This window comes from Echinops telfairi, unplaced genomic scaffold, assembly GCF_000313985.2.
Source record: "Echinops telfairi isolate 266 unplaced genomic scaffold, ASM31398v2 ScPeMD7_5868;HRSCAF=6743_0, whole genome shotgun sequence".
NCBI lineage: Eukaryota > Metazoa > Chordata > Mammalia > Afrosoricida > Tenrecidae > Echinops > Echinops telfairi.
Window position 1 is genome coordinate 17225813 of NW_022109767.1, and position 9198 is coordinate 17235010.

Here is a 9198-nt window from a genome sequence, read left to right on the forward strand (position 1 = left end):
TTCGTTTAATTCGTACACTAGAGACCCCGAGTTCTAATGGTGAAGAAGTCACGGAGCACTGTTTCAAATCATGCTCACTATAACATTGTTTATAAAATAAAAACTCTCAAAAAATCAATTCCTTATCATTTTTAACTAAATTATACGACATTCAACTATCTGATCAGGAAGCAGGCATTACAGTTTATAAAGATTTTTACTTTAGCAAGAATTTTTAATATTGTGAGGAGATAAGATACAAAATTATATACAAAGTACACACTTTATGTGAAATCCACATACATGTATAAAAACTTAGAAGGAAGACACAAGTGTGTTTTTAAAATATTATCTTGAACAGAGGACTTTACTCACTCACTGCCATGAGGATTTTAGGGGACTTTCCCCCCCCTCCTTTTTTTCTCATTGAGAACTTATATAGGAATCCTAAATTTTTGGAGCATCTGAGTGGTGACGTTAACCTACTCTGGTGCTAATCAAGATGGTGGCTGTCCACACAGAGAACAAGGTATGGTGATGTACTTTAGAAAAATCAGACACTGAAAACTCTGAACAGGACATCTCAATTGTTGATACGCAGGGCAGCTCATTGGCAACTGGTTTGGGTTTGCTATCACTTTCTACATTAAAATTATATATAATTTAAAAAATGTGCCACTGCTTAAATACTGTTTGCCTATACCTTCTTCGAAGTTCAGAGCCTCCGGAAAATGTCCAACAATGGGCCCCTGTATTTTCAGCAGTGAACAGATTATGATGTTCAATTTCCAATTCCTCTGGCATACACAATTCCTGAACTGATAGGGGCTACTTCACAGGGTGGCCCCAGGTTTTACAATGGAATTCTAGGAGGTCTAGCATACTGTACTGTCATTTTCTTCATTCATAAAATGCAGATACTGATAGTACTTACCTCAAAGGAGGTACTGTACACTTAAATGATTTAATATGGTTAAAGCATCTAGGTGGCACCTGGCAAATAGAAAGCACTATACGTCTTACCTACTACTAGTGCTCTTAATACTACAAATATTATTTCTAGTAATACTACTACTATGGTTAATACCATTACCAGTACAAGGTGCCTTCCTGGCACAGGAAGTTAAGTAGTGTGCTAGTAACTCCACAGGAGGAGGGTAAAGCTGCTTTGGTAAAGATTTTTTTTTAAATCACTTTATTATCCAACTCTTATCACAATCCATACATACAACAATTGTATAAAGCGCATTTGTACATTCATTGCCCTCATCATTCTCAAAACATTTCCTCTCCACTTAAGCCCCCGGCATTAGGTCTTCATTTTTTCCCTCCCTCCCCAGGTAAAGATTTATATTACAGCCTTGGAAATCCTAAGACAGGGGTCCTCAAACTTTTTAAACAGGAGGTCAGTTCACTGTCCCGCAGACCCATTGGAGGGCCAGACTATAGTTTAAAAAAAAATAAGCGGGCAAAAACACCCAGCGGGCCGGATAAATGTCCCTCAGCGGGCCACATGGGCCTTAGTTTGAGGACGCCTGCCCTGAGGAGTAGTTCTACTCTGTCTTATTGAGCCTGGATCTACCAATGGCCTTGGGCTTTGTTTTAGCATTACCTTTACTTTGCCTATTGCTACTGTAAAAGTGACAGTGATAAAGAAATAGTGTTCTTTTCTCATAGGGGTATTTCCCAAAGAGAATAATGCCTGCCAATGATTTAGGGAATTAGAAGGGCAAAGAAGCAAGGGAATTACACAAGAGGTTATTTTCATTAGAAGCAATGCTTCCCTGCCACTTTTCCCACCATTCTGTTAACCAGAGCACAACTGCCCCCTCCTCTGACCACACCCAAGCGAATCTTCTCCTAAGTGTAAAATGACCTCTCCCTGTCCTGCTGACTCTGAGCTTTAAATAAACACTTGTTCATATCTTTAAAGTAGATGCTGAACATGTACGTCACTGGCCATTTCAGAAATCATTTATCAAGAATATATTCAAGTATTTTTTAATAAAGAGTGAGGTAAAGAATGGAGCAACGCCTGGCTCTCCCCCAGGACCAGGGGTGAGGGACTCATGGGGGCCAGAGAACAGACCTAGACCTATGTACGAGTTTATTTCTTTTTCTTCTTTTTCTCTCTCCTTTTCTTTTTTCAACTGTATGTTTTCTTATTGTTTGGAACAGGACACTGCTGGTCTGCCTAACTATATGGGGTGGGCATGGGAGGGAAGCCCAGGGAGAAGGCAATGGGGCCAATGGCCCCGAAAGGTCTAGGGGGAAGAAAGAGGTGGGGAGAAGGGTGTGGTGAGCAGAAGGCATCATGGACAGGGGAACAACTAGGGAATCGAAACCAACATCTAGGAGAGGGTAGAAAGCCTGAGAGTGTTAGAGCAACACCATGCCAGCAGAGAGGAAGCACTGAGAGGTAGAAGAGGGGGGAAAGTGATGGCGGGGCAGGAGGCGACAGAGGCAAGCTCTAGGAGGCAAAGGTATGGATAGATAGGGAGATTAACAGAGGTGTGCACTTATGTCAATACACTAATCCATAAAGTAGAGGTACTGACCTATGTACATAAGGCAATACCCTGAGGCTGCAGATGGGCCTTGGGCCTTGGCTCATACTTTTCCTCAATACAAGAACACTTTGTTCTAACAAACTAGCATTCTGTGGTGCTCACCTCCCACACACACACACATGATCACTGAAGACAAAACGGGTGCATAAGCAGATGTGATGCCTAGCTATTAAAATATGTAGTGTCTGGGGTCTTAAAGACTTGAAGTTAAACAAGTGGCCATCCAGCAGAGAAGCAACAAAGTCCACATGGAAGAAGAACACCAGCCAGTGCGATTGTGAAGTGTCATCGAAACTGGGCAATGGGCCTCAGAAGATTCACAACAAACAATAAACAAACAAAAATGCATTGATGAGAAGGGGGTTGGGTTTGGAATGGAGAAACAAAGCCCATCTGTGGATAATGGAACATCTACCCACAGAGGGGTTGCAGGGAGGAGATGAGTCAATCAGGGTGCAGTAGAGCACTACTAGGTCAGGCAATATACCTCTGGTCTCTTGAGGCCTCCTAACCCCCCCACTATCATGATCCCCATGCCACTTCCCACTCTGGAATAGACAGGAGCATGCACATAGGTATAGGCAAGAGATAAAACTCACAACATATGGAACTCAGGAACAGCAATGGGAATAGAGATACCAAAAGGGTAGAGATAAGTGGGGGAAGTGTGGGGGAGAGGGGGGTACCGATTGGCACAAAACCACCACCCCCATGCAGAGGGAAGAACAACAGAAACCGGAGGGAAAGGGAGACAGCGGTCAGTGTGAGATCTGAAAATAATTAACAACCCATAATCTATCAAGGAGCCACGAGGGCTTGGGGGTGGGAGGGGTGGGCAGAGGGGAAAGAGGAACTGATCCTACAGGCTCAATGGAAAGTAAATGTCTAGAAAAGAATGACAAGTGTATGTATTAATATGTTGGATACAATTGATGTATGGATTGTAACAAGAGTCCCCCATAAAATGATCAGGGGGGAAATGGGGCAAGGACACCATTACCTTAAAATATATATTGTTTTAATAAATTTAAATTTAAATACCTAACATTTAAAAGCCTTTAGTCAGCTAAAATAAAAATATTTCATTGTAAAAAATACAGAATTAAGGGGAAAAACAACCGCTGAAACTGTCAGCTGCTGAAAACTTTGATGAGCTGCACATAGGCAAAGCTAAACCAAAAACAAGAACAGTTACACTCGAGTGGATTCTGACTTATGGTGTGCCTAAGTGCCAAACCACAATGGCTGACTTCTTTCCTTCCGACCTCCAACCTTTTGGTTAGCAACCACAGGTTTTAACCACTGCATCACCAAGGAGGTCCTGAACATAAGCGGTACTCTTCTACACCGTGGAGAAGCTTAGCTTGGGTGTGGTCATAGGAGGGCACAGTTGTGTTTTGGGTGACAGAATGGTGGTAAAAGGGACAGAGAAACATTGCTTCTAATTAAGAATAAGCTCTTGTGCAATTTCCTTGCCTCTTTGCCCTTCTAATTCCCTAAATCAGTTATACATTTATTTGGCCAAACTGACCGGAATAAAAAGGTCTGCATCTGCCCCAAACTGAGCCTATCAGATTATAACTGAAGAAATCAATGGGAAAAACACAGGCACTATGCACTATAGTCAAATGGCATAAATATTGGGGGCAAAAGGTCATAATTCCCCAGTCAGCCACATACAAGCCAAAGTAAGAGAGAGAGAGATATGAATCTACCCAGAGATGTACAAGAGAGACATCGTATACTCCAGAGAGACAGAAAAGTCAATGGCAGTACCTTCCCACTTCTAGTCCCATGTGATCTTGTGAACTTTCTTTACCTTCTTATATACTTATGAGACTGCCTGTTACAGTCTTAGAGTTGTACATAAATCTCCCTTTTACATAGATCATCTTGAGGCAGATTTTATACCCTCGGAACAAATGTACATTAAACACACCTGACATGTTCATGTAACAAACATAAGTCACCAGCATGTTTTTCATTCTTAGCCCTTTGATAGAGATTAGATCAGTGTTTAAAATGTCAAACTGTCTTATTAAAAGATTAGTGTTCTCCCTTGCTTTTTGTCAGTAGAAGAAATAAGAAAATAACTAAAAAAAAACCTCCCACACTTATAAACAATCTATTAAAGAATTGGTTTTACAATACCTGCTTCTTGGAAGAAACATGGATTCCTTAATAAATACAGAGCCAGAGAGAAGGATGTACCAGCAGGTCCCAATATCATCAGGACTGAAAAAAAAGATAATACCATTAAATGATTGTCCAAAACAAATATAAAAACATATATAGCACAAAGCATGTATTTTTATAGTCATGAGGAAAAATAAAATATCATGAAACATTTTAATTACTTAACTTAGAATCATTTTTAATGTTTTCTCTCAAATAAGCAAAAGCCCTTTCTCGGTAGATTTAAATTATTTTAAAGACTCCTTAGACTTCCTACCATTCTCAAAGTTTAATTATTGAACTTTTGGACAAGATATACTTTACTTCATGAATAAAAAAGTATAAAGAGAGCAAATCATGAAAAGTATCTTTCTCAACCCATTCCTATCTACTAAGTTCACATTATTTCTCAACCACATTTTGTGTACTTTTTCAGAATTTAAAAAAAAATAGAATGTGTACTTCTATTTTCTTGGACTTACACAAGAACCTTCTTTTTAAATTTTTCTTTTGTCCATCATTAACAAGTACATGCACAACAACGTAAACCAGAGTTGACAATACAAAACACGTTCACAAGAATACTTGACAAGAGGAGGGAACCATGCTATAGGAACCAGGGAGCTTCTATTTATGGTGATGGAAACTTGACAAAGATTAGGGGTGATGGCTGCACATTATATCACTCAGCCACACACCTGAAAAAACAGTAAACTGGCAGATATTCTGCTATATAGTTTACAACAATTTTTGTTAAATAGTTTACAAACTTATCAACTAAGGTCAAGGGGATCATCATCTCAGATCCATTCACCTAGAAATTTAATGTTTCTCAAGAAACCTTACGTGATTAAATGTAAAGTCATATACATTTTTAATTTTTTAAATCATTTTATTGGGGGCTCGTACAACTCTTGTCGCAATCCATACACATATCCATTGTCTCAAGCACCTTTGTACATATGTTGCCATCATCATTTTCAAAGCATTTTCTTTCTACTTGAGCACTTGGTATCAGCTCATTTTTCCCCTCTCTCCCCCTCCATCCCTCCCTCATGAACCCTTGATAATTTACAAGTTATTACTATTTTTTCATGTCTTGCAGTGTCCTATGTCTCCTACTCCCCTTTTCTGTCGTCCATCCCCCCTGGGAGGGGGTTAAAGGTAGGTCATTGTGATCAGTTCCTCCTTTCTACCCCCACCTTCCCCTTCCCCTCCTGATATGGCTACTCTCAATATTGGTCTCAGGAGTTTATCTGGCCTATGTTCCCTGTGTTTCCAGCTCTTTATCTGTGCCCAGCTATCAAAAGATATAGTGTCTGCGGTCTTAAAGGCTTGAAGAGAAACAAGCGGCCATCTAGCTGAGAAACAACAAAGCCCACATGGAAGAAGCACACCAGGCCGTGTGATCAGGAGGTGTCCATGTGATCATGTATCAAAGACCCAGAGGAAAAAAAAATTAATGTGAATGGGCGGGTGGGGGGCGGGAGAGGGCGGAGTGGAGGCACAAAGCCAATCTGCAAGCAATTGGACATCCCCAATAGAAGGGTCATGGGGAGAAGACTGACGGGCCAGTCAGGGTGCAGTGTGGCACTGATGCAACATACAGCTTTCCTCTGGTTCTTTAATGCTTCTTCCCATCCAATACCGGGACCCTAATTCTGCCTTACAAATCTGGCTAGATCAGAGCATGTACATGGTGGGTACAGAATTTTTTTAAGCATCTTAAGTCCCATTCCATTGTATAGGTGTACCTAGTTTGACTTAAGTAGCCCCTACTAGTGATGACTCATGTTGTTTTCAACCATGAGCAATTATTTAAATTAAAAACAAAATAACAAATCTACAATAACTCACCTTGGACACACAGGCTTAAATATGAAGATAAAACCTCAGGAATGCAACTGAATCCATCCAAAGGGTGCAAACATTGTTAACGGTGTAAACCCAAACCAAGCTCACTGCCATCAAGTTGATGCCAACACCAAGTGACCCTGTATGACAGAGGAGAGCTTCCCCGTAGGAATTCTTACACTACACATCTTTACAGGAGCACAGCCTCATCGTTCTCCTGGGAAGCACCTGCTTAACCCACTGTGCCACCCTCTGGTAGTGGTCAAGACTGCCAACTTGTCCTCACACCTCACTAATATAGTATTGTGGGGGTAATGGCTGTGGAGGTTAGAATGCATAAAGGAGGAACAGCGTAGAAAGGGCAAAATGTTACTCGGCCTTCTCCATGGGCCTATGAGGCGGCAAACCATCTATCTCTCTGTCAATGGCTCCTGGCACACCGGTAAGGCACAATGGCATGCTCTGTAAGCTTTCACACTCCTCTGCGTGCTAGCCCCCAGCCAAAACCCTGCCTCTTCCTCATTAGCACAATTTTATAACCTTATAAGGATAAGTTTTATAACAAGGAAGTAAGTGCGGTCACAATTGATTGGCTTATGCGCCCTATATAAACTGTGTAAAGACAACAATAAAATAGATCTGCTCCATCAGAGCCTGGTCTCCGGAGTCTGTGATCAGTGACTCCGTCTCCCTCACTCCCCTGCGGGTCGAACCTGTTCCCACATAGTATGTTCTTTTTATTTAACAAAGTTTTAACAAATGTATATGAAGTCATACAGTGCTGCTATAACAGAAATACCACACACAGGGCTTTGACAGAAGTGTATTTTCTCACCATCTGAGAGGCTAGAGGGCTAAAGTGAGGGTGCTGGCTCAATGGGAAGGCCTCCTCTGTCCATTTTGGAAGGAAGTCAGTCTCTGAACCTCAGCGCTTACTAGCTGTTCTTAACCTGTGGGTCGCGACCCCCTTGGGGGTTGAACAACCCTTACAAGAGGGTGGCCTGATTCATAACAGTAGAAAAACTAGGTATGAAGTAGCAATGAAAATAATTTTATGGTTGGAGGTCACCACAACATGAGGAACTATATGAAGGGCCGCGGCATTAGGAAGGTTGAGAACCAATGGACTAGATGATCTTCATGTGAGCTGGAATCTCTCTAGAGACTGACTCAAGATACACACCCTCCTAATCCTGTCTCATTAGCACAACCACATGCATCACTCAAAAATTCACTCTCGTGGAGTTGATTCTGACTCATGGCGGACTGTAGGTTTCAGAGGCTGTAAATCTTATTGGGAATAGCAAGCTTCATTTTCCTCCCATGGAGAGGCTGGTAGTTTTGAATTGCTGACCTGGTTAGCATCCCATGTCACAACACACTATACCACCAGGTCTCCTTAACCATAGTCATAAAAGTTAGGATTTTCTGCACACATTTTTGAGGAATCTAAATCAGTCTATAATAAGGCTGTTTTAGGCACTTAGGCTGTTGACTCCCATACAAGCATACAGAAACTGGAGCCATATAGTATTCTGTTAGGGTACGACACATAATAAACAATATAACATAATAAACATATATCTGGTCATAATAAGGTAAGGTAGTCACTGCTATGGGTTAAAAACAGTGCAGAAAAAGGAAAATTGGGAGGAATGGACTACAACTTTAAATGGGGACGAAGCTAAGCCTGAGAATACCCAAGCAAAAGTGACGGGAACGTTAACCCCTTGGATCCCTAAAAGAGCAGCACTCTTGGCAAGGGAAGAGGGGTGTCGGAATTAAAGCCGCATGGTCGACACCATAAAGAGGCTAGTGTGACAGAAGCAGGTGAATGAGAGATAAGTAGCAGGGGACCAAGCAACACTACAATACATTAGAGAGATGTGTATTAACCCTTAAGATTTTTTTTGCTAGTCCACTTGGTGAAAATGATCTCCATTTAATTTTAATTTTCATTCTATTATTACTACAAAATCTTTTCTTATAGTTCATAAGCTATTTATCCTGCCCTTCTGTGAAATTAGGTCATAACCTGCAGGGCAGTGAATTACTTAATGTGGCTCTTCTGGCCAAAGTCTTTAATGCCCACCAAATGACCTTTTCCTACATGGTAACAAATAAGGCAGGAGAAGATAGTGATAGGATTCACCTGTGACTAATTGTGAACCAGATTCCCGCAGTGCCATCTTGCTGTGTATAAAAATGAGCCCTCTACGTAGAGATTCTGGTGGTTTGGAGCAACAGCAATTTTGCTGAGCGGAATTACTAAGAGGCAGAAGAAGGGCGAGCGTGATGGTGAGGCAGGAGGAAGGTCCAAGGAAACAGGAAAGCTATGGACATAGCTGGATATGGATATAACAGCAAAGCTATGGATATAGGTGAACATAGGTGTGCATTTACGCAAATATATTAATTCATAAAAATAGAGGTATTAGCCTATGAACATATATTTATATGGCAACACATTGAAGAAGTGGACAGACTTTGGCCTCTCTCAATGCAAGAACGCTTTGTTCTAACAACCTGGCAAATGTGGTGAAGAAAGCTGATGGTGCCTGGCTATCAAAAGACATAGTGTCTGGGGTCTTAAAGGCTTGAAGTTAAACAAGCAGCCATC

At 41.2% G+C, this 9198-nt stretch overlaps 1 protein-coding gene across 1 annotated transcript in view; it reads right to left on the reverse strand.

Annotated features, from left to right (window-relative positions):
• Positions 1-9198, reverse strand: part of RAPGEF2 (Rap guanine nucleotide exchange factor 2) — a 271237-nt gene that overhangs the window by 156953 nt on the left and 105086 nt on the right. Inside the window, exon 4 of the mRNA XM_045295760.1 lies at positions 4701-4784. Within this exon, the coding sequence (XP_045151695.1) occupies positions 4701-4784 (84 nt within the window). The remainder of the gene's footprint in view (positions 1-4700; positions 4785-9198) is intronic.